A 25,040-nucleotide genomic window follows, 5' to 3' on the forward strand; every position below is an offset into this window, starting at 1 on the left:
ATATATGTATATATATATATATATATATATATATATATATAAATATATATATATATATATATATATATATATATATATATATATATATATATACATATATACATACATACATATATGTATATATATTTGTATATATTGTATATATTTGTATGGCGGATATTTGCGTGCTGTACGATGTTATTTGGTTAAGTCGAAAGTTATTTGATTAGTAAAAACATGTTTAATGTTCTTTATGAGAATCATCTTGTGTCGTATTGTATTCTAATAATATATTTTGTATTTTGCACAGTTCTCACGGCATGCTCAACATCATTAAATGCCTGTTGAAAAAAGTGTGGTACTGTCGACTGGAGGGAGTAACAATGCATCAACCAACGACTCGCAGGTGCCCAACTATTCCCAACTCTACTTCCTTCTCTTGGGACTTTTGCTGTTTAGCACAAGTGATCAAAATGCATGTGCAGGCAAAAACAACACATCATTAATAATCATTTTCTAAACATAACACACACACACACACAAATCCTGCTTCCCAATGTGGCGCCTGTACTTCTACATTTTAATGAGCCGCATTTGCATTCCATCAAAGACACAAAAATAGAAATCGGTAAAAATGTTTTGCCGGGCTGTTTCCTCCATGAGAGTCACCTCGACTTGATTAGAAGAACGAGACTCGAGAGTGTTTTGGAAAAGAAAACCCACCTGGCTTACATAAATGGCTGCGTCCTCCTCGTCGTCGGTCCTGTAGCACAGCGTCAGGCCCAGCTTTTCCTGACTGTTCTGTCTGCACAGCACCACTTCCTGTTAGAGAACCCAGGTTAGTGAAAAAAAAAAAATATATATATATTAAAAAAATATATATACAGGTAAAAGCCAGTAAATTAGAATATTTTGAAAAACTTGATTTATTTCAGTAATTGCATTCAAAAGGTGTAACTTGTACATTATATTTATTCATTGCACACAGACTGATGCATTCAAATGTTTATTTCATTTCATTTTGATGATTTGAAGTGGCAACAAATGAAAATCCAAAATTCCGTGTGTCACAAAATTAGAATATTACTTAAGGCTAATACAAAAAAGGGATTTTTAGAAATGTTGGCCAACTGAAAAGTATGAAAATGAAAAATATGAGCATGTACAATACTCAATACTTGGTTGGAGCTCCTTTTGCCTCAATTACTGCGTTAATGCGGCGTGGCATGGAGTCGATGAGTTTCTGGCACTGCTCAGGTGTTATGAGAGCCCAGGTTGCTCTGATAGTGGCCTTCAACTCTTCTGCGTTTTTGGGTCTGGCATTCTGCATCTTCCTTTTCACAATACCCCACAGATTTTCTATGGGGCTAAGGTCAGGGGAGTTGGCGGGCCAATTTAGAACAGAAATACCATGGTCCGTAAACCAGGCACGGGTAGATTTTGCGCTGTGTGCAGGCGCCAAGTCCTGTTGGAACTTGAAATCTCCATCTCCATAGAGCAGGTCAGCAGCAGGAAGCATGAAGTGCTCTAAAACTTGCTGGTAGACGGCTGCGTTGACCCTGGATCTCAGGAAACAGAGTGGACCGACACCAGCAGATGACATGGCACCCCAAACCATCACTGATGGTGGAAACTTTACACTAGACTTCAGGCAACGTGGATCCTGTGCCTTTCCTGTCTTCCTCCAGACTCTGGGACCTCGATTTCCAAAGGAAATGCAAAATTTGCATGGTTGGGTGATGGTTTGGGGTGCCATGTCATCTGCTGGTGTCGGTCCACTCTGTTTCCTGAGATCCAGGGTCAACGCAGCTGTCTACCAGCAAGTTTTAGAGCACTTCATGCTTCCTGCTGCTGACCTGCTCTATGGAGATGGAGATTTCAAGTTCCAACAGGACTTGGCGCCTGCACACAGCGCAAAATCTACCCGTGCCTGGTTTACGGACCATGGTATTTCTGTTCTAAATTGGCCCGCCAACTCCCCTGACCTTAGCCCCATAGAAAATCTGTGGGGTATTGTGAAAAGGAAGATGCAGAATGCCAGAGCCAAAAACGCAGAAGAGTTGAAGGCCACTATCAGAGCAACCTGGGCTCTCATAACACCTGAGCAGTGCCAGAAACTCATCGACTCCATGCCACGCCGCATTAACGCAGTAATTGAGGCAAAAGGAGCTCCAACCAAGTATTGAGTATTGTACATGCTCATATTTTTCATTTTCATACTTTTCAGTTGGCCAACATTTCTAAAAATCCCTTTTTTGTATTAGCCTTAAGTAATATTCTAATTTTGTGACACACGGAATTTTGGATTTTCATTTGTTGCCACTTCAAATCATCAAAATTAAATGAAATAAACATTTGAATGCATCAGTCTGTGTGCAATGAATAAATATAATGTACAAGTTACACCTTTTGAATGCAATTACTGAAATAAATCAAGTTTTTCAAAATATTCTAATTTACTGGCTTTTACCTGTAGAAACTGGAACTTGAGGGTTCCAGTTTCGATCCCCGCTTTCGCCATCCTAGTCACTGCCGTTGTGTCCTTGGGCAAGACACTTTACCCACCTGCTCCCAGTGCCACCCACACTGGTTTAAATGTAACTTAGATCTTGGGTTTCACAATGTAAAGCGCTTTGAGTCACTAGAGAAAAGCGCTATATAAATATAATTCACTATAATGTCAGTTTAGATTGACAGTGGAAGACATTCATTTCTATGGCATTTAACCTGACGTGCGAAACTGACCTTCAACGCTTGAGAAGACGTGTATGATTATGTACAATTCCTAACTGGTCGATTGGAACAAGCCATGACAGCCAAATACCAACGGGAATGGGGAGATTGGGGAAGCTAAATTAGAAATAATTTGTGGCATGTTGGTGTTTAAATCACCAAAGTCTAATTTTGCCATTGCGTGGTCAAATGGCAAACATCTCATTAGGCAGCTGCTGCAAACGTGTAAAAGCGACATTGTAACGCGGCATTTTGTCGGAAGCATCTGCTCGCCACATTACCACCTAAGTGCCACTTAACATTCCTATTATGATGTCATTGAAAAGAAATGTTCATTGTTTCTACACTGCGTGACGACACACACGTCTGCGGAGATGTTCATTTGAGCCCCGAGTATTTAGGTAACCATGACGACCGTGTGATTTTTTTTTTTCCATCCATTTTCTTCCCGCTTGTGCGAAGTCGGGTCGCGGGGGCAGCAGCCTAAGCAGAGAAGCCCAGACTTCCCTCTCCCCAGCTACTTCGTCCAGCTCTTCCGGGGGGATACCGAGGCGTTCCCAGCCCAGTGATTATTAGAGGTGTGGGGAAAAAATCGATTCGAATTCAAATTGCGATTCTCACATTGTACGATTCAGTATCGATTCTCATTTTTCAAACATCTATTTTTTTATTTTTTTATTTTTATTTTTTTTATTTTTTTTATTTTTAAATTTTTATTTTTATTTATGTATTTATTTATTTTTTTTAATTTTTTTTTTTATTTATTTTTATTAACCAATCCAACAAAATAATGCAAAGCAATACCATAACAATGCAATCCAATTCCAAAACCAAACCCGACCCAGCAACACTCAGAACTGCAATAAACAGAGCAATTGAGAGGAGACACAAACACCACACAGAACAATCCAAAAGTAGTGAAACAAAAATGAATATTATCAACAACAGTATCTGTCTGATGTCTGAGCAAATAAATGCCTGCATTTAATGATTTTTTTAAAAAATTCCTCTATGACATTTTGACGTGAAAATTGCATTTGTGTCAAAATATTGATGTCTTTTTCAAAGTTAATTTAGTGTGAATAATTGTGATTATTCAAAATGCAAAAGTGTGATTCATCTGACGAAATATTTATCCATTGTTCCTTTGTTAGTTATCAGTTTTAGAAAATTTAATTTTCGTAAATTTTAGGAAAAAAACACTTTTTTTTTTCTTTTTTTTTTTTAATAAACCCAAAAAGGAACGTATCATGATGATATCAAATGTAATATATTTTATTTCAAAAAATCTAATTCATTAATGATAAAACAACATTCTGTCATATTGCTGTCTACACATGTTTCTTATGTGTGACTGCCATCTACTGGTCACATTTATCATTTCACCACGTACCAAATAAGATGGCTTCGAGGTCGGTAAGCAGAACCAGAATTATTCTGTACATTAGGCGCACCGGGTTATAAGGCGCACTGTCGAGTTTTGAGAAAATGCAAGGATTTTGAGTGCGCCTTATAGTCCGAAAAATATGATACTCGAGCACATTATTTTATGCTTCTTTTCCTTAAGCGTGAATGGCTACCATAAAAGCAGAGCAGGTTGGTATACAGTCAGGGATCAGGTCAATGTATACGTCAATGAGTGGACTTCCGCTGGTATATAAACTTTCAAAATAAACTCAGACAGGACTTTAGAAAAAATGTCTGAGCAAATAAATGCCTGCATTTAATGATTTAAAAAAAATGTTCCTTTATGACATTTTGGCGAGAAAATTGCATTTGTGTCAAAACATTGATGTCTTTTTCAAAGTTAATTTAGTGTGAATAATTGTGATTATTCAAAATGCAAAAGTGTGATTCATCTGATGAAATATTTATCCATCGTTCCTTTGTTAGTTGTCAGTTTTAGAAAATGTAATTTTTGTAAATTTTAGGAATAAAACACTTTTTAAATTTTTTTTTTAAATAAACCCAAAAAGGAACGTATTATGATGATATCAAATGTAATATATTTTATTTCAAAAAATCGAATTCATTAATGATAAAACAACATTCTGTCATATTGCAGACTACACATGTTTCTTATGTGTGATTGCCATCTACTGGTCACATTTATCATTTCACCACGTACCAAATAAGATGGCTTCGAGGTCGGTAAGCAGAACCAGAATTATTCCGTACATTAGGCGCACCGGGTTATAAGGCGCACTGTCGAGTTTTGAGAAAATGCAAGGATTTTGAGTGCGCCTTATAGGTTGAAAAATATGATAATCGCGCACATTATTTTATGCTTCTTTTCCTTAAGCGTGAATGGCTACCATAAAGGTTGGTATACAGTCAGGGATCAGGTCAATGTATACGTCAATGAGAGGACTTCCGCTGGTATATAAACTTTCAAAATAAACTCAGACAGGACTTTAGAAAAAATGTCTGAGCAAATAAATGCCTGCATTTAATGATTTTTAAAAAATGTTCCTCTATGACATTTTGGCGAGAAAATTGCATTTGTGTCAAAATATTGATGTCTTTTGCAAAGTTAATTTAGTGTGAATAATTGTGATTATCCAAAATGCAAAAGTGTGATTTATCTGACGAAATATTTATCCATTGTTCTTTTGTTAGTTGTCAGTTTTAGAAAATGTAATTTTCGTAAATTTTAGGAATAAAACACTTTTTTTTTTTTTAGATAAACCCAATAAGGAACGTATTATGACGATATCAAAAGTAATATATTTTATTTCAAAAAATCGAATTCATTAATGATAAAACAACATTCTGTCATATTGCAGTCTACACATGTTTCTTATGTGTGACTGCCATCTACTGGTCACATTTATCATTTCACCATGTACCAAATAAGATGGCTTCGAGTTCGGTAAGCAGAACCAGAATTATTCCGTACATTAGGCGCACTGGGTTATAAGGCGCACTGTCGAGTTTTGAGAAAATGCAAGGATTTTGAGTGCGCCTTATAGTCCGAAAAATATGATAATTGCGCACATTATTTTATGCTTCTTTTCCTTAAGCGTGAATGGCTACCATATACAGTCAGGGATCAGGTCAATGTATACGTCAATGAGAGGACTTCCGCTGTTAAATTTCTTTCAAAATAAACTCAGACAGGACTTTAGAAAACATTTCTGAGCAAATAAATGCCTGCATTTAATGATTTTTAAAAAATGTTCCTCTATGACATTTTGGCGAGAAAATTGCATTCGTGTCAAAATATTGATGTCTTTTGCAAAGTTAATTTAGTGTGAATAGTTGTGATTATCCAAAATGCAAAAGTGTGATTTATCTGACGAAATATTTATCCATCGTTCCTTTGTTAGTTGTCAGTTTTAGAAAATGTAATTTTCGTAAATTTTAGGAATAAAACACTTTTTTTTTTTTTAGATAAACCCAATAAGAAACGTATTATGATGATATCAAAAGTAATATATTTTATTTCAAAAAATCTAATTCATTAATGATAAAACGACATTCTGTCATACTGCAGTCTACACATGTTTCTTATGTGTGACTGCCATCTACTGGTCACATTTATCATTTCACCATGTACCAAATAAGATGGCTTCGAGGTCGGTAAGCAGAACCAGAATTATTCCGTACATTAGGCGCACCGGGTTATAAGGCGCACTGTCGAGTTTTGATGAAATCCAAGGATTTTGAGTGCGCCTTATAGTCCGAAAAATATGATAATCGCGCACATTATTTTATGCTTCTTTTCCTTAAGCGTGAATGGCTACCATAAAGGTTGGTATACAGTCATGGATCAGGTCAATGTATACGTCAATGAGTGGACTTCCACTGGTATATAAACTTTCAAAATAAACTCAGACAGGACTTTAGAAAAAATGTCTGAACAAATAAATGCCTGCATTTAATGATTTTAAAAAAATGTTCCTCTATGACATTTTGACGAGAAAATTGCATTTGTGTCAAAATATCGGTGTCTTTTTCAAAGTTAATTTAGTGTGAATAATTGTGATTATCCAAAATGCAAAAGTGTGATTCATCTGACGAAATATTTATCCATCGTTCCTTTGTTAGTTGTCAGTTTTAGAAAATGTAATTTTCGTAAATTTTAGGAATAAAACACTTTTTAAATTTTTTTTTTAAATAAACCCAAAAAGGAACATATTATGATGATATCAAAAGTAATATTTTATTTAAAAAATCTAATTCATGTCATACTGCAGACTACACATGTTTCTTATGTGTGACTGCCATCTACTGGTCGCATTTATCATTTCACCATGTACCAAATAAGATGGCTTCGAGGTCGGTAAGCAGAACCAGAATTATTCCGTACATTAGGCTCACCGGGTTATATGGCGCACTGTCCAGTTTTGAGGAAATGAAATAATTTTGAGTGCGCCTTATAGTCCGAAAAAGACGGTCATTTTTGTATGCACTTGTTTTTCACCCTTTTTCTGCATACAAAAAAAGATATGACCCTCACATATTCAGTAAGTATAGACTCGGTACAGAGGAGCACCGGGACAGCCAATAATCTGTCAATCATGTTTCAGTTAGCTCCACCTGGCTGCAGGCTTGATTCAGAATGTGTGTAACCTTGTTCTCCTTTACAAACCCCCGCATGCGTATCAGACACAGCAAGGTGCAGGCCTCATCTGGCAGCACAGGACCCCTAATGACCCACAATGCAGTTCACTGAACCAGGAGGTGGCCATTAAACCAGTGAGAACAACTCTTAGTGGCTTATTACTGTCACAGACCTTCACCTGCAGGTCACTGTTAGAATGCGTTCCAGACTCTGTATTCATTAAAGCAATATACTCAACACGCATCCAAGCAGAAGCACACAACACAATAGGAGCTAAACACACTCCAGTAAAATCGCAAGAGGAGACGCACCTGGTGAAGGTGTGAGCTGATTGGCTGTGACACATAAGGGGTGCGGCTAGCAGACATGGCCTTTTTTTTTTTTTTTTTTGCTGTTTATGTGCAACCTCCTGGTCAGGGCCGGCCCGTGGCATAGGCCGTATAGGCAAATGCTAAGGGCGCCGTCCATTAGGGGGCGCCACGCCAGTGCCACAAATGTTGGAGAAAAAAAAAAAAGAAAAAAAAGCTGGTACTATTATTTCTAAATACAACAAATAATCCCACGTTAATTAAAATGCAAAGTAAAGCCTATTTAATAGAAATATTATTTGTTACAACATTACGCCCCCCCACCCACCTCCCCCCGCACGGTGCGCCCCCTCCCTTCCCGTATCATGACTCTTTTTGGACGTCACCACATCAAAAAATCAACACAAGATGTCAAAACGGCCAAAAGTGTCAGGTGCCCAGGGAAGAAAAAAGAGAAAAGAAGAGGAGGAGAAACGAGAAAAGACAGAGGTAGCAGGTAGGTAACGTTAGCCTACATGAAATTATTTGTCTGTTACAGAATGTGATAGTAACCTGGCTTTTTAGCATTAAGCTAATGTTACATGATTCGGCAATTGCTAATCAATAAATAGCTAGTTCTGTTTTAACGTCGGGTTAATGTTGTGGAGGGGGCTAAATTGTTATGGACAATAATAATGTAACGTTAGGTAATAACAGTACTCCCACCTTACATTCCTCAGGGACATTTGTATTAGATCTTTTAAGCAGGTATTTTTGTTTACATTGTTATTGCCTTCTGGTTAGCTAATGTTTGCCCTGCAGGTAATAGTCACTTTTCCACCCCTTTATATAGTATAGTTGTAAGTACAAAAAAAAAGGTCAAAGACAAAGCTATTCGGTTTCTTGTGAGTATACACTTCACTGCCGATGTGGGGGGGCGCCACCTAAAATCTTGCCTAGGGCGCCAGATTGGTTAGGGCCGGGCCTGCTCCTGGTTATTGTTTTTAGTATGTTTATTATTCAACTAAATATTATTCCATTCCTAAAAACTATTTGAAATAATTAAATTAAATACAATAACAGTATGGTAATGATAAAAAAGAAAAAAAGAAAAAAGGGTGTAATTTCATATTTATTAGGGATGTCCGATAATGGCTTTTTGCCGATGTCCGATATTCCGATATTGTCCAACTCTTTAATTACCGATACCGATATCAACCGATACCGATATATGCAGTCGTGGAATTAACACATTATTATGCCTAATTTGGACAACCAGGTATGGTGAAGATAAGGTACTTTTAAAAAAAAAATAAAAAAATAAGGTAAATAAATTAAAAACATTTTCTTGAATAAAATAGAAAGTAAAACAATATAAAAAACAGTTACATAGTGTCATGACTAGGTCTTGGGTGTTTGCTTTTCCGGGATGCAACGGAAAGTTGGCACGGGCGAGACGGGAATGAAGGTACATGATTTAAGCAATATATCAAAAAAAGGTGCAAACGAAAAGCGCGCACAGTGGCGGAGAACAAACTATGAAACCAAAGACTATAGCAAAAAAGTACAAACGAAAAGCACGCACAATGGCGGAGAACAAACTATGAAACCAAAAAGACTATAAACATGGAACAAAAACTTACTTGGCTTGGACAAAAATAGTTGCATGAAGAATGGACATGGAAAGAATGGACAGAGCATAAATGTGGAGATGTCGTCAGGACGAACAACAGAAAATGAATGAACTTAAATACTATGGACATGATTAGTGAAAGCAGGTGCGTGACGTGACAGGTGAAAACTAATGGGTTGCTATGGTGACAAACAAGAGTGCACAATGAGTCCAAACGTGGAACAGGTGAAACTAATGGGTAATCATGCAAACAAGACAAGGGAGTGAAAAGCCAGAAACTAAACAAAACATGACTTAAAACAAAACATGATTACACAGACATGACACATAGAAACTAGTAATGAATGAAAATGAGTAAAATTAACTGTTAAAGGTTAGTACTATTAGTGGACCAGCAGCACGCACAATCATGTGTGCTTACGGACTGCAGTGACATGCGGTGAGGTTGATGGCTGGTGAGGCACTGACTTCATCACAGTCACATTTACAAACATATGAACCCTAAAGAGTATCTTATTCACCATTTGATTGGCAGCAGTTAACGGGTTATGTTTAAAAGCTCATACCAGCATTCTTCCCTGCTTGCCACTCAGCATCAAGGCTTGGAATTGGGGGTTAAATCACCAAAAATGATTCCCAGTCGCTGCTGCCCTCTGCTCCCCTCACCTCCCAGGGGGTGAACAAGGGGATGGGTCAAATGCAGAGGACAAATTTCACCACACCTAGTGTGTGTGTGACAATCATTGCTACTTTAACTTAACTTTAACTTTACACATACAAACTGTAGCACACAAAAAAAGCACATTTAATTAAAAAAAAAAACGTTATTATGGTTGTGCGGGATGCACCCCCGCCGTAGAATGCACCCCCTGACGGGAGTGTTATAACTAAAGCCCACACTTAAACTTTCCACGTGCAAGATTGAATCTATTTAAAAAATATATTTAATAAGAAGCCAATAAGTGCCAAAACAATAATGTTCGTGTTGGCGGAGTTGTGAATGAATGAAATATGAAATCCGTGCTGCAGTCTGCAGGTGTACCTAATGTTGTGTCCCTGCAGTCGAGTATTGTTGTTTTTGCACTTTTTGGCTTCTTGTTAAGTGACTTTTTTTGGGTGGATTCGGTCTTGCACGTGGAGGGTTTAGGTGTGGGCTTCGGTTGGTGTGGCGCTCCCGTCGAGGGGGTGCGTTCTGCGGCGGGGGGGGTGCATTAACCGGCACCAGGAGGCGGGATTACTGCGAGCCTCAGCCAGTGCGTCTTCGCAGCAGTTTTATGATCGCTCAGCACAAGAAATACGTTACACACATACAGTTGTTGACAAAATACACTGTACATTATATACCTCAGCTAACTAAACTATGGAAATGTATAATATAATTCATATAGCAATACGGTCTCACTGCACAGCAGGCCAGCAGTTAGCCGAGTCATTGCGCAATCCATGTTGAGGCACTGAGTGACGTGCCTCAACTGGCTGCTGTTCTCAGTATTTGAACGGCAAATGTGAAAATTCAGCGATTTTGAATAAAAATAATCTAAAACTGGTGAAGTTAAATGGAAAATAACTTTATAGTATAATCACTGGATACATTTAACAATTTATTATATATTTTTTCTTTTTGCATTTGTTTTCTTTCCATGATGGCAGGAGGGAGGTTTTTTGGGTTGGTGCACTAATTGTAAGTGTATCTTGTGTTTTTTATGTTAATTTAATAAAAAAAATAAAAAATAAAAATAAAAACGATACCGATAATTAAAAAAAAACGATACCGATAATTTCCGATATTACATTTTAATGCAGGACATCTTTAATATTTATACAGGTGAAACTCCTAAAAATTTGAAAATCATGCAAAAGTTTAAAGTTAAAGTACCAATGATTGTCACACACACACTAGGTGTGGTGAAATGTTTTTGACCCATCCCTTAATCACCCCCTGGGATGTGAGGGGAGCAGTGAGCAGCAGCGGTGGCCGCGCCCGGGAATCATTTTTGGTGATTTAACCCCCAATTCCAACCCTTGATGCTGAGTGCCAAGCAGGGAGGTAATGGCTCCCATTTTTATTGTCTTTGGTATGACTCGGCCGGGGGTTTGAACTCACGACCTACCCATCTCAGGGCGGACACTCTAACCACCAGGTCACTGAGTAGGTCAGCAAATTAACTTCAAAACTGAAACTAATATTTTTGGAACCCGGAGGGACGAGACCTCCACAAGGCGTAATAGGCATTAAAAGCCACAAAATGCAACGGGTCCATCAGACCCACAAACGCTGGCCGAGTAACAACAATATGAACATTACACAAGGGTCACAACGACTTCCGGACGGCTTCGAAGCAATTCTGGACCACCATCCGCCGCCTCAGGAAGGGGAAGCAGTGCACTATCAACACCGTGTATGGTGAGGATGGTGTTCTGCTGACCTCGACTGCGGATGTTGTGGATCGGTGGAGGGAATACTTCGAAGACCTCCTCAATCCCACCAACACGTCTTCCTATGAGGAAGCAGTGCCTGGGGAGTCTGTGGTGGGCTCTCCTATTTCTGGGGCTGAGGTTGCTGAGGTAGTTAAAAAGCTCCTCGGTGGCAAGGCCCCGGGGGTAGATGAGATCCGCCCGGAGTTCCTTAAGGCTCTGGATGCTGTGGGGCTGTCTTGGTTGACAAGACTCTGCAGCATCGCGTGGACATCGGGGGCGGTACCACTGGATTGGCAGACCGGGGTGGTGGTTCCTCTCTTTAAGAAGGGGAACCAAAGGTTGTGTTCTAACTATCGTGGGATCACACTACTCAGCCTTCCCGGTAAGGTCTATTCAGGTGTACTGGAGAGGAGGCTACGCCGGATAGTCGAACCTCGGATTCAGGAGGAACAGTGTGGTTTTCGTCCTGGTCGTGGAACTGTGGACCAGCTCTATACTCTCGGCAGGGTCCTTGAGGGTGCATGGGAGGTTGCCCAACCAGTCTACATGTGTTTTGTAGACTTGGAGAAGGCATTCGACCGTGTCCCTCGGGAAGTCCTGTGGGGAGTGCTCAGAGAATATGGGGTATCAGACTGTCTGATTGTGGCAGTCCGCTCCCTGTATGATCAGTGCCAGAGCTTGGTCCGCATTGCCGGTAGTAAGTCGGACACGTTTCCAGTGAGGGTTGGACTCCGCCAAGGCTGCCCTTTGTCACCGATTCTGTTCATAACTTTTATGGACAGAATTTCTAGGCGCAGTCAAGGCGTTGAGGGGATCTGGTTTGGTGGCTGCAGGATTAGGTCTCTGCTTTTTGCAGATGATGTGGTCCTGATGGCTTCATCTGGCCAGGATCTTCAGCTCTCGCTGGATCGGTTCGCAGCCGAGTGTGAAGCGACTGGGATGAGAATCAGCACCTCCAAGTCCGAGTCCATGGTTCTCGCCCGGAAAAGGGTGGAGTGCCATCTCCGGGTTGGGGAGGAGATCGTGCCCCAAGTGGAGGAGTTCAAGTACCTCGGAGTCTTGTTCACGAGTGAGGGAAGAGTGGATCGTGAGATCGACAGGCGGATCGGTGCGGCGTCTTCAGTAATGCGGACGCTGTATCGATCCGTTGTGGTGAAGAAGGAGCTGAGCCGGAAGGCAAAGCTCTCAATTTACCGGTCGATCTACGTTCCCATCCTCACCTATGGTCATGAGCTTTGGGTTATGACCGAAAGGACAAGATCACGGGTACAAGCGACCGAAATGAGTTTCCTCCGCCGGGTGGCGGGGCTCTCCCTTAGAGATAGGGTGAGAAGCTCTGTCATCCGGGGGGAGCTCAAAGTAAAGCCGCTGCTCCTCCACATGGAGAGGAGCCAGATGAGGTGGTTCGGGCATCTGGTCAGGATGCCACCCGAACGCCTCCCTAGGGAGGTGTTTAGGGCACGTCCGACCAGTAGGAGGCTGCGGGGAAGACCCAGGACACGTTGGGAAGACTATGTCTCCCGGCTGGCCTGGGAACGCCTCGGGATCCCCCGGGAGGAGCTGGACGAAGTGGCTGGGGAGAGGGAAGTCTGGGCTTCCCTACTTAGGCTGCTGCCCCCGCGACCCGACCTCGGATAAGCGGAAGAAGATGGATGGATGGATGGATGGACAAGGGTTAAAAAGACAGAATAATAAACCAACCTCATAAACATACTCTTCAGTCCTCCCCACTTCTGCCGGTGTGTTGGACAGGTACTCGGGACATTCATAAAAGTCGTGTTCCATTGCGTGGATGGAGTGACAGCTGAGGAAAAGGCAATTAAACCAAATCCAGTACATTTTGAAAACTGCAACAGAAAAAAAAAACTCTCACCTGTCAGACAAAAGGAAGGGACAGATGTCAGGGACGGGCGGCGTGGCGGGCCGGAGCTTGGCCAGCGCCATGATGTGCTCGAAGGTGATGTCCGTCTGCGTGCACACGTCCGTCACGCACGCCGCCGCCTCCTCCTGGCACTGGGCCACTGGAGCTCTGCTGGGCCGTAGAACCTGGACCACGATGGGGTCATCCTGCTCCGCCTTGGAGAAGTTCCTGCCGTTCACCTGCGGGAGAAAGACCGTTTATTCCTCAAATCCCTTATTAAGCACGGCGAGCCTATTACAAACCCCGTTTCCATATGAGTTGGGAAATTGTGTTTGATGGAAATATCAACGGAATACAATGATTTGCAAATCCTTTAATTCATTTGAATATGCTACAAAGACAACATATTTGATGTTCAAACTCATAAACTTTATTTTTTTTTTTGCAAATAATAATTAACTTAGAATTTCATGGCTGCAACACGTGCCAAAGTAGTTGGGAAAGGGCATTTTTACCACTGTGTTACATGGCCTTTCCTTTTAACAACACTCAGTAAACATTTGGGAACTGAGGAGACACATTTTTGAAGCTTCTCAGGTGGAATTCTTTCCCATTCTTGCTTGATGTACAGCTTAAGTTGTTCTTAAGTCTCCCTTCTGCTATTTTAGGCTTCATAATGCGCCACACATTTTCAATGGGAGACAGGTCTGGACTACAGGCAGGCCAGTCTAGTACCCGCACTCTTTTACTATGAAGCCACGTTGATGTAACACGTGGCTTGGCATTGTCTTGCTGAAATAAGCAGGGGCGTCCATGGTAACGTTGCTTGGATGGCAACATATGTTGCTCCAAAACCTGTATGTACCTTTCAGCATTAATGGCACCTTCACAGATGTGTAAGTTACCCATGTCTTGGGCACTAATACACCCCCATACCATCACACATGCTGCCTTTTACACTTTGTGCCTATAACAATCCGGATGGTTCTTTTCCTCTTTGGTCGACGTCCACAGTTTCCAAAAACAATTTGAAATGTGGACTCGTCAGACCACAGACCACTTTTCCACTTTGTATCAGTCCATCTTAGATGAGCTCAGGCCCAGCGAAGCCGACAGCGTTTCTGGGTGTTGTTGATAAACGGTTTTGGCCTTGCATAGGAGAGTTTTAACTTGCACTTACAGATGTAGCGACCAACTGTAGTTACTGACAGTGGGTTTCTGAAGTGTTCCTGAGTCCATGTGGTGATATCCTTTACACACTGATGTCGCTTGTTGGTGCAGTACAGCCTGAGGGATGGAAGGTCACGGGCTTAGCTGCTTACGTGCAGTGATTTCTCCACATTCTCTGAACCCTTTGATGATATTACGGAGCGTAGATGGTGAAATCCCTAAATTCCTTGCAATAGCTGGTTGAGAAATGTTGTTCTTAAACTGTTCAACAATTTGCTCACGCATTTGTTGACAAAGTGGTGGCCCTCGCCCCATCCTTGTTTGTGAATGACTGAGCATTTCATGGAAGCTGCTTTTATACCCAATCATGGCACCCACCTGTTCCCAATTTGCCTGCTCACCTGTGGGATGTTCCAAATAAGTGTTTGATGAGCATTCCTCAACTTTATCAGTATTTATTGCCACCTTTCCCAACTTCTTTGTCACGTGTTGCTGGCATCAAATTCTAAACTTAATGATTATTTGCAAAAAAAATAAAATGTTTATGAGTTTGAACATCAAATATGTTGTCTTTGTAGCATATTCAACTGAATATGGGTTGAAAATGATCATTGTATTCCGTTTATATTTACATCTAACGACATTTCCCAACTCATATGGAAACAGGGTTTGTAGACGAATAATAGCGATGTGTTCATTATGTCACCTGTCGACTTACCCGAATGCAAACAGCCGACACGCATTTATGCAGCGATTCACTTCATTTACCGTCTGCGCTGCAACTCATTTTAAATCCATCACAACCTCACACTGAAGCTAAAACGCTGGGATTTGGTCCATATGGGCGAATTACTGCCTACTAACGAGCTAACTGAGGGTTGATTAATAGCCAGCAGGTGTGATGAAGAGCAGGGGGGGGGGGGGGGGGGGTGGATAATTTGATTTGCACACATTTTGTACGTCGCGTACGCTGAATTAAGGAGGCCGTTAAACCGCAAATCGAAGCATTAAAAAGGACGGGAGGCGCTTTAAATGCAAACACAAATATACACTCATTGCTTATCTATCTTGACAACGCCATAAAAGATCACCTGTTTATTCTTTGATGAGATGATAATGCGATGTACTTATCATCGCATATAAATAACCCGTGAGCAAATTGTCCAACAGTTTGAAAACAACATTTCTCGACAGGTTAGGGATTTCACCACGGTCCGTAATATCATCAAAAGGATCAGAGAATCTGGAGAAATCCCTGCAAGGCCGAAAACAACTACAGGTAAAAGCCAGTAAATTAGAATATTTTGAAAAACTTGATTTATTTCAGTGATTGCATTCAAAAGATGTAACTTGTACATTATATTTATTCATTGCACACAGACTGATGCATTCAAATGTTTATTCCATTTAATTTTGATGATTTGAAGTGGCAACAAATGAAAATCCAAAATTCCGTGTGTCACAAAATTAGAATATTACTTAAGGCTAATACAAAAAAGGGATTTTTAGAAATGTTGGCCAACTGAAAAGTATGAAAATGAAAAATATGAGCATGTACAATACTCAATACTTGGTTGGAGCTCCTTTTGCCTCAATTACTGCGTTAATGCGGCGTGGCATGGAGTCGATGAGTTTCTGGCACTGCTCAGGTGTTATGAGAGCCCAGGTTGCTCTGATAGTGGCCTTCAACTCTTCTGCGTTTTTGGGTCTGGCATTCTGCATCTTCCTTTTCACAATACCCCACAGATTTTCTATGGGGCTAAGGTCAGGGGAGTTGGCGGGCCAATTTAGAACAGAAATACCATGGTCCGTAAACCAGGCACGGGTAGATTTTGCGCTGTGTGCAGGCGCCAAGTCCTGTTGGAACTTGAAATCTCCATCTCCATAGAGCAGGTCAGCAGCAGGAAGCATGAAGTGCTCTAAAACTTGCTGGTAGACGGCTGCGTTGACCCTGGATCTCAGGAAACAGAGTGGACTGGTTTACGGACCATGGTATTTCTGTTCTAAATTGGCCCGCCAACTCCCCTGACCTTAGCCCCATAGAAAATCTGTGGGGTATTGTGAAAAGGAAGATGCAGAATGCCAGACCCAAAAACGCAGAAGAGTTGAAGGCCACTATCAGAGCAACCTGGGCTCTCATAACACCTGAGCAGTGCCAGAAACTCATCGACTCCATGCCACGCCGCATTAACGCAGTAATTGAGGCAAAAGGAGCTCCAACCAAGTATTGAGTATTGTACATGCTCATATTTTTCATTTTCATACTTTTCAGTTGGCCAACATTTCTAAAAATCCCTTTTTTGTATTAGCCTTAAGTAATATTCTAATTTTGTGACACACGGAATTTTGGATTTTCATTTGTTGCCACTTCAAATCATCCAAATTAAATGAAATAAACATTTGAATGCATCAGTCTGTGTGCAATGAATAAATATAATGTACAAGTTACACCTTTTGAATGCAATTACTGAAATAAATCAAGTTTTTCAAAATATTCTAATTTACTGGCTTTTACCTGTATATAATGCCAGTGACCTTCGATCTCTCAGGCGGTACTGCTTCAAAAACTGACATCGGTGTGTAAAGGATATTACCACATGGGCTCAGGAACACTTCAGAAACCCACTGTCAGTAACTACAGTTGGTTGCTACATCTGTAAGTGCAAGTTAAAACTCTACTATGCAAAGCGAAAGCCATTTATCAACAACACCCAGAAACGCCGCCGGCTTAGCTGGGCCCGACCTCATCTAAGATGGACTGATGCAAAGTGGAAAAGCGTTCCTTGGTCTGACGAGTCCACATTTCGAATAGTTTTTGGAAACTGTGGACGTCGTGTCCTCCGGACCAAAGAGGAAAAGAACCATCCGAATGAATGTAGGCGCAAAGTGTAAAAGGCAGCATGTGTGATGGTATGGGGGTGTATTAGTGCCCAAGGCATGGGTAACTTACACATCTGTGAAGGCACCATTAATGCTGAAAGGTACATACAGCAAGATATGTTGCCATCCAAGCAACGTTACCATGGTCGCGATTCTCACATTGTGCGATTCAGAATCAATTCTTATTTTTTTAAATGTGTTTATTTATTTATTTATTTTTTCATTAAAAAAAAAAGTTTATTAATCAATCCAACAAAACAATGCACAGCAATACCATAACAATGCAATCCAATACCAAAACCAAACCCGACCCAGCAACACTGCAACAAACAGAGCAATTGAGAGGAGACACAAACACGACACAGAACAAACCAAAAGTAGTGAAACAAAAATGAATATTATCAACAACAGTATCAATATTAGTTACAATTTCAACATAGCAGTGATTAAAAATCCCTCATTGACATTATCATTAGACATTTATAAAAAGTAAAAAAAAAAAAAAGAACAATAGTGTCACAGTCAATCTCATAAGCTTGAGGTTGCTGAGGTAGTTAAAAAGCTCCTCGGTGGCAAGGCCCCGGGGGTGGATGAGATCCGCCCGGAGTTCCTTAAGGCTCTGGATGCTGTGGGGCTGTCTTGGTTGACAAGACTCTGCAGCATCGCGTGAACATCGGGGGCGGTACCACTGGATTGGCAGACCGGGGTGGTGGTTCCTCTCTTTAAGAAGGGGAACCGGAGGGTGTGTTCTAACCATCGTGGGATCACACTCCTCAGCCTTCCCGGTAAGGTCTATTCAGGCGTACTGGAGAGGAGGCTACGCCGGATAGTCGAACCTCGGATTCAGGAGGAACAGTGTGGTTTTCGTCCTGGTCGTGGAACTGTGGACCAGCTCTATACTCTCGGCAGGGTCCTTGAGGGTGCATGGGAGTTTGCCCAACCAGTCTACATGTGCTTTGTGGACTTGGAGAAGGCATTCGACCGTGTACCCCGGGAAGTCCTGTGGGGAGTGCTCAGAGAGTATGGGGTATCGGACTGTCTGATTTTGGCGGTCCGCTCCCTGTATGATCAGTGTCAGAGCTTGGTCCGCATTGCCGGCAGTAAGTCGGACACGTTTCCAGTGAGAGTTGGACTCCGCCAAGGCTGCCCTTTGTCACCCATTCTGTTCATAACTTTTATGGACAGAATTTCTAGGCGCAGTCAAGGCGTTGAGGGGATCTGGTTTGGTGGCTGCAGGATTAGGTCTCTGCTTTTTAAACATGATGTGGTCCTGATGGCTTCATCTGGCCAGGATCTTCAGCTCTTGCTGGATCGGTTCGCAGCCGAGTGTGAAGCGACTGGGATGAGAATCAGCACCTCCAAGTCCGAGTCCATGGTTCTTGCCCGGAAAAGGGTGGAGTGCCATCTCCGGGTTGGGGAGGAGATCTTGCCCCAAGTGGAGGAGTTCAAGTACCTCGGAGTCTTGTTCACGAGTGAGGGAAGAGTGGATGGTGAGATCGACAGGCGGATCGGTGCGGCGTCTTCAGTAATGCGGACGCTGTATCGATCCGTTGTGGTGAAGAAGGAGCTGAGCCGGAAGGCAAAGCTCTCAATTTACCGGTCGATCTACGTTCCCATCCTCACCTATGGTCATGAGCTTTGGGTTATGACCGAAAGGACAAGATCACGGGTACAAGCGGCCGAAATGAGTTTCCTCCGCCGGGTGGCGGGGCTCTCCCTTAGAGATAGGGTGAGAAGCTCTGCCGTCCGGGGGGAGCTCAAAGTAAAGCCGCTGCTCCTCCACATGGAGAGGAGCCAGGTGAGGTGGTTCGGGCATCTGGTCAGGATGCCACCCGAACGCCTCCCTAGGGAGGTGTTTAGGGCACGTCCGACCGGTAGGAGGCCACGGGGAAGACCCAGGACACGTTGGGAAGACTATGTCTCCCGGCTGGCCTGGGAACGCCTCGGGATCCCCCGGGAAGAGCTGGACGAAGTGGCTGGGGAGAGGGAAGTCTGGGCTTCCCTGCTTAAGCTGCTGCCCCCGCGACCCGATCTCGGATAAGCGGAAGAAGATGGATGGATGGATGGATAATAGTTAAAACAAATTTACATTATTGCAATCAGTTGATAAAACATTGTCCTTTACAATTATAAAAGCTTTTTACTCTGCTTGCATGTCAGCAGACTGGGGTAGATCCTGCTGAAATCCTAATGTATTGAATGAATAGACAATCCTTCTGAATCGGGAAAAAAATCGATTTTGAATCGGGTTGAATCGAAAAAAAATCGATTTTGAATCGAATCGTGACCCCAAGAATCGATATTGAATCGAATCGTGGGACACCCAGAGATTCGCAGCACCTACAATGTAGCGTCGGTGTGAAGTTATTTACTTAGGGCGGCAATAAACAACAGAAAATAGCATTGCTGCCTCGACGGGCTGCCAAGCCTGTAAAGTGTGGTGCATCACTTCCTTTAGAAAACTTAGAAGTAAAAATAGCAGTGCACTGTGGGTGTGAAAGCCTTCACTATGGGGCCTGCAGCAACCAGCAACAGCGGAAATATTTGCTGCCTCGACGGGCTGTCAGAATAGGAAGTACACAAGACATGGGGTGCAGGACTATTCCGAGAATACTAAGATTCAGAAACAAGCGATGTCGTGTACATTGGCGTTGTTAGGCCTATTTTAGGGGGGCTCAAGCCCCCCCTAAAATATTCTTAAGCCCCCCCCTAAATAATTTGGTGGTTTTTTGGGGTTTTTTTTACAAATAAATGCCGACATATTCATTATAAAGTGGCCCAAATATGAGTTTAAATACTCAGTTTCCCCTCACTTCGTAGCGTAAGGTAGAGAGCCCCTTTCGTGCGTCGGTATCCAATCCATTCCACTTGTTCATATAGAAAATGCCCACATCGCTCAAATTTCAGCCCGCATTTTCTCTGCGACCTTGCTTGCGGTCCTGCAGGTGTACGAAGCACATTATCTTCCTGAAGCTGCACAAAACCTTGTGTGTGCAATTTGTAAATCATTTATTTTTTAAGTTTTGTGTTTCTTGTAGAATCTATATAAAGTAATATACATTAGCCTATTGTTAAAATAATGAAAAAAAAACATCATTAAATATATTTGTTTTATTGTATTGTTACATTAATAGCTGTTTTATTATTATAGGATGGCTTGTTAAACATTTAATAGGATTTTCAGAGGGAGGAAAAACCAAGACATTTAATATAAAATGTAAAATGAATAAATACATGAAAATATATGGTTAAAAGCCATCGTCCCGGGGAGCATTTCATTTCGTCCCGTGCATTTAAAAAAAATAAAAAAAATAACAATGAATCATTTCTAAGTCTTTGTTAGCCGTTTGTGAAGTTTTGTGCTCGCATCTTGTGCATCTCCTGGGGGCAAAGCCCCCCCTGTCCTTAAAAGCTAGCGACGCCCCTGGTCGTGTAATAGTTACCACTCGAAGCAGCGACCAGCAACAAAAACAATTACTTGTTTGAGGACACTCAAAACTATAAATAGCAACAGAAAAATAATATTGCTGCCGAGACGGGCTGTCAAACCTGTACCGTATTTTCCGCACTATAAGGCGCACCTAAAAACCACAAATTTTCTCAAAAGCTGACAGTGCGCCTTATAACCCGGTGCGCTTTATATATGGATAAATATTAAGATTCATTTTCATAAAGTTTCGGTCTCGTAACTACGGTAAACAGCCGCCATCTTTTTTCCCGGTAGAACAGGAAGCGCTTCTTCTTCTACGCAAGCAACCGCCAAGGTAAGCACCCGCCCCCATAGAACAGGAAGCGCTTCTTCTTCTACTGTAAGCAACCACCCGCCCGCGTAGAAGAAGAAAAAGCGCGCGGATATTACCGTACGTTTCATTTCCTTTGTGTGTTTACATCTGTAAAGACCACAAAATGGCTCCTACTAAACGACAGGGATCCGGTTCATGAAAAGACGCAATCTCTCCATCCGCACACGGATTACTATTTCACAGCAACTGATATTCCTGTGAACCGCACTGTGGATACAACGGGAGCACGTACGGTGAATATTCGCACCACAGGGAATGAGAAGTCATCCTTCACTGTGGTTCTAGCTTGCCATGCTAATGGCCAGAAACTTCCACCCATGGTGATATTCAAAAGGAAGACCTTGCCAAAAGAGACCTTTCCAGCCGGCGTCATCATAAAAGCTAACTCGAAGGGATGGATGAAGAAAAGATGAGCGAGTGGTTAAGGTAAGTTTAAGTTTACGCGAAGAGGCCGGGTGGCTTTTTTCACGCAGCTCCGTCCATGTTGATATACGACTCCATGCGCGCCCACATCACGCTGGTTTTAATATATTATTAAAGTTTGACTGACCTATTTGACTGTTTTTTTGACATTCCTTTAGCGCAGTTAGATGCGGCTTATAACACGGGGCGGCTTATAGGTGGACAAAGTTTTGAAATATGCCGTTCATTGAAGGCGCGGCTTATAACCCAGGGCGCCTTATGGTGCGGAAAATACGGTAAGTGTGGTGCGTTACTTGTTTCAGAACACTTAGAGAAAATAGTAAGTAGGTGGAAAAGCTTTCACTATGGGAGCTGCAGCAACCGCTGCCTAGATGGGCTTTCAGAACAGGAAGTAAACAAGACATGAGGTTCAGGCCTATTTGTAGAACACTGAGAATCAGAAACGAGTAAAATAGTTCACTAAAGACAGCAGTTAACAGCAGAAACATAACATTTCTGCCTAGACGGGCTGTCAAGCCTGTAAGTGTGGCGCATCACTTACTTCAGAACACTTATAAGTCAACAATAGCAATGCACTGTCAGTGTAAAAGCTTTCACTGTTGCTCCAGCAACAGAAGAAATAACCGCCACCTAGACGGGCTGCAGTGACGTGCGGTGAGGTTGATGGCTGGTGAGGCACTGACTTCATCACAGTCACATTTACAAACATATGAACCCTAAAGAGTATCTTATTCACCATTTGATTGGCAGCAGTTAACGGGTTATGTTTAAAAGCTCATACCAGCATTCTTCCCTGCTTGGCACTCAGCATCAAGGCTTGGAATTGGGGGTTAAATCACCAAAAATTATTTCCGGGCGCGGCGCCGCTGCTGCCCACTGCTCCCCTCACCTCCCAGGGGGTGATCAAGGGGATGGGTCAAATGCAGAGGACACATTTCATTACACCTAGTGTGTGTGTGACAATCATTGCTACTTTAACTTAACTTTAACTTTACACATACAAACTGTAGCACACAAAAAAGCACATGTAATAAAAAAAACGTTATTATGGTCTTACCTTTACTTATAAATAAAGTCCATTCGCCGCTGTTATGCTGGATTAATGAATCCTCTGACGGGTGTGTTATATCAACTAAAGCCCTCACTTCAACTTTCCACGTGCAAGATTGAATCTATTTAAAAAAGTGTAACCGAGGGTTTATAAATGTGGCCTATACTGTATGAAACTACAAAATAACAAACACGGAGGCTCCAGTTTACACGGGGACCACTTTATTTACCTTCTTTCAAAAACCTCCGCTCCACTACAACATGTCATCACTTCCGCTCTTGGCGCCTTCAAAATAAGAGCTCAAGGCAGGCCCGGCCCTAATCAATCTGGCGCCCTAGGCAAGATTTTAGGTGGCCCCCCCCCACACATCAGCAGTGAAGTGTATATACTCACAAGAACCCGAATAGCTTTGTCTTTGACCTTTTTTTTTTACTTACAACTACACCTAATATATAAAGGGGTGGAAAAGTGACTATTACCTGCAGGGAAAACATTAGCTAACCAGAAGGCAATAATTTAAACAAAAAACACCTGCTTAAAAGATCTAATACAAATGTCCCTGAGGAATGTAAGGTGGGAGTACTGTAATTACCTAACGTTACATTATTATTTTCCATAACAATTTAGCCCCCTCCACAATATTAACCCGACGTTAAAACAGAACTAGCTATTTATTGATTAGCAATTGCCGAATCATGTAACATTAGCTTAATGCTAAAAAGCCAGGTTACTATCACATTCTGTAACAGACAAATAATTTCATGTAGGCTAACGTTACCTACCTGCTACCTCTGTCTTTTCTCGTTTCTCCTCTTCTTTTCTCTTTTTTCTTCCCTGGGCACCTGACAGTTTTGGCCGTTTTGACATCTTGTGTTGATTTTTTGATGTGGTGACGTCCAAAAAGAGTCATGATACGGGAAGGGAGGGGGCGCACCGTGCGGGGGGCGTAATGTTGTAACAAATAATATTTCTATTAAATAGGCTTTACTTTGCATTTTAATTAACGTGAGATTATTTTTTGTATTTAGAAATAATAGTAACAACTTTTTTCTTTTTTTTTTTTTTCTCCAACATTTGTGGCACTGGCATGGCGCCCCCTGATGGACGGCGCCCTTAGCATGTGCCTACACGGCCTATGCCACGGGCCGGCCCTGGCTCAAGGCATATACTGTATAACAGCGCATAACAGGAACTTAACATCACAAATAGGAAAGCCCATAAAAATAGGTTACAAAAGTTATTTAATAAGAAGCCAAAAAGTGCAAAAAACAATAATGTTCATGTTGGAGGAGTTGTGAATTAGATACACCTGCAGTCTGCAGGTGTACCTAATGTTGTGGCCCTGCAGTCATTCACAACTCCTCCAACACGAGCATTATTGTTTTTGCACTTTTTGGCTTCTGATGAAATAACTTTTTTAAATAGATTCAATCTTGCACGTGGAAAGTTTAAGTGTGGGCTTTAGTTGATATAACAATTCTACGGCAGGGGTGCAGGAGGCGGGGCTACTGGAGCCTCAGCCAGTGCGTCTTTTGCAGCCGTTTTATGATCGCTCAGCACAAGAAATACGTTACACACATACAGTTGTTGACAAAATACACTGTACATTATATACCTCAGCTAACTAAACTATGGAAATGTATAATATAATTCATATAGCAATACGGTCTCACTGCACAGCAGGCCAGCAGTTAGCCGAGTCCGGAATCCATGTTGAGGCACTGAGTGACGTGCCTCAACTGGCTGCTGTTCACCGCACCGTCTCTTCTCAGTATTTGAACGGCAAATGTGAAAATTCTGCGATTTTGAATAAAAATAATCTAAAACTGGTGAAGTTAAATGGAAAATAACTTTATAGTATAATCACTGGATATATATAACAATTTAATTAATTTTTTTTCTTTTTACATTTTTTTTCTTTCCATGATGGCAGGTGAGGCGGGGCCTCACCTGCCTCTAGTGACTGCACGTCACTGACGGGCTGTGAGATCAGGAAGTAAACTGGACATGTGGTGCAGGACTATTCGTAGAATACTTGGGTATAGAAACAAGCAATGTAGGTGTAAAAGTTACCCCTGGAGGCAGTAACCAGCAACAAAAACATGAACATTGCTGCCTAGACAGGCTGTCAAATATTTAAGTGTGGTGCAGGACTTGTTTGAGAACACTTAAAACGATAAAAGGCAATGTAGGTGTAAAAGTCTTCACGAAAGCTAGCAGTCAACAACAGAAAAG

The 25,040-nt window shown here is 41.8% G+C and overlaps 1 protein-coding gene across 2 annotated transcripts in view; it reads right to left on the reverse strand.

Moving 5' to 3' along the window:
* pdzrn4 (PDZ domain containing ring finger 4) overlaps positions 1-25,040 on the reverse strand; it is an 81,567-nt gene that overhangs the window by 4,879 nt on the left and 51,648 nt on the right. Inside the window, exons 2-4 of one of the 2 annotated variants that reach the window (XM_061961436.1) lie at positions 13,491-13,717; positions 13,319-13,421; positions 712-801 (exon numbers count right to left, since the gene is read on the reverse strand). In XM_061961436.1, coding sequence (XP_061817420.1) covers positions 712-801; positions 13,319-13,421; positions 13,491-13,717 — 420 coding nt within the window. Of the gene's footprint in view, positions 1-702; positions 802-13,318; positions 13,422-13,490; positions 13,718-25,040 lie in introns of both variants that reach the window. The other variant, XM_061961435.1, reaches the window with a different exon arrangement.

Source organism: Nerophis lumbriciformis, linkage group LG05 (genome assembly GCF_033978685.3).
Source record: "Nerophis lumbriciformis linkage group LG05, RoL_Nlum_v2.1, whole genome shotgun sequence".
NCBI lineage: Eukaryota > Metazoa > Chordata > Actinopteri > Syngnathiformes > Syngnathidae > Nerophis > Nerophis lumbriciformis.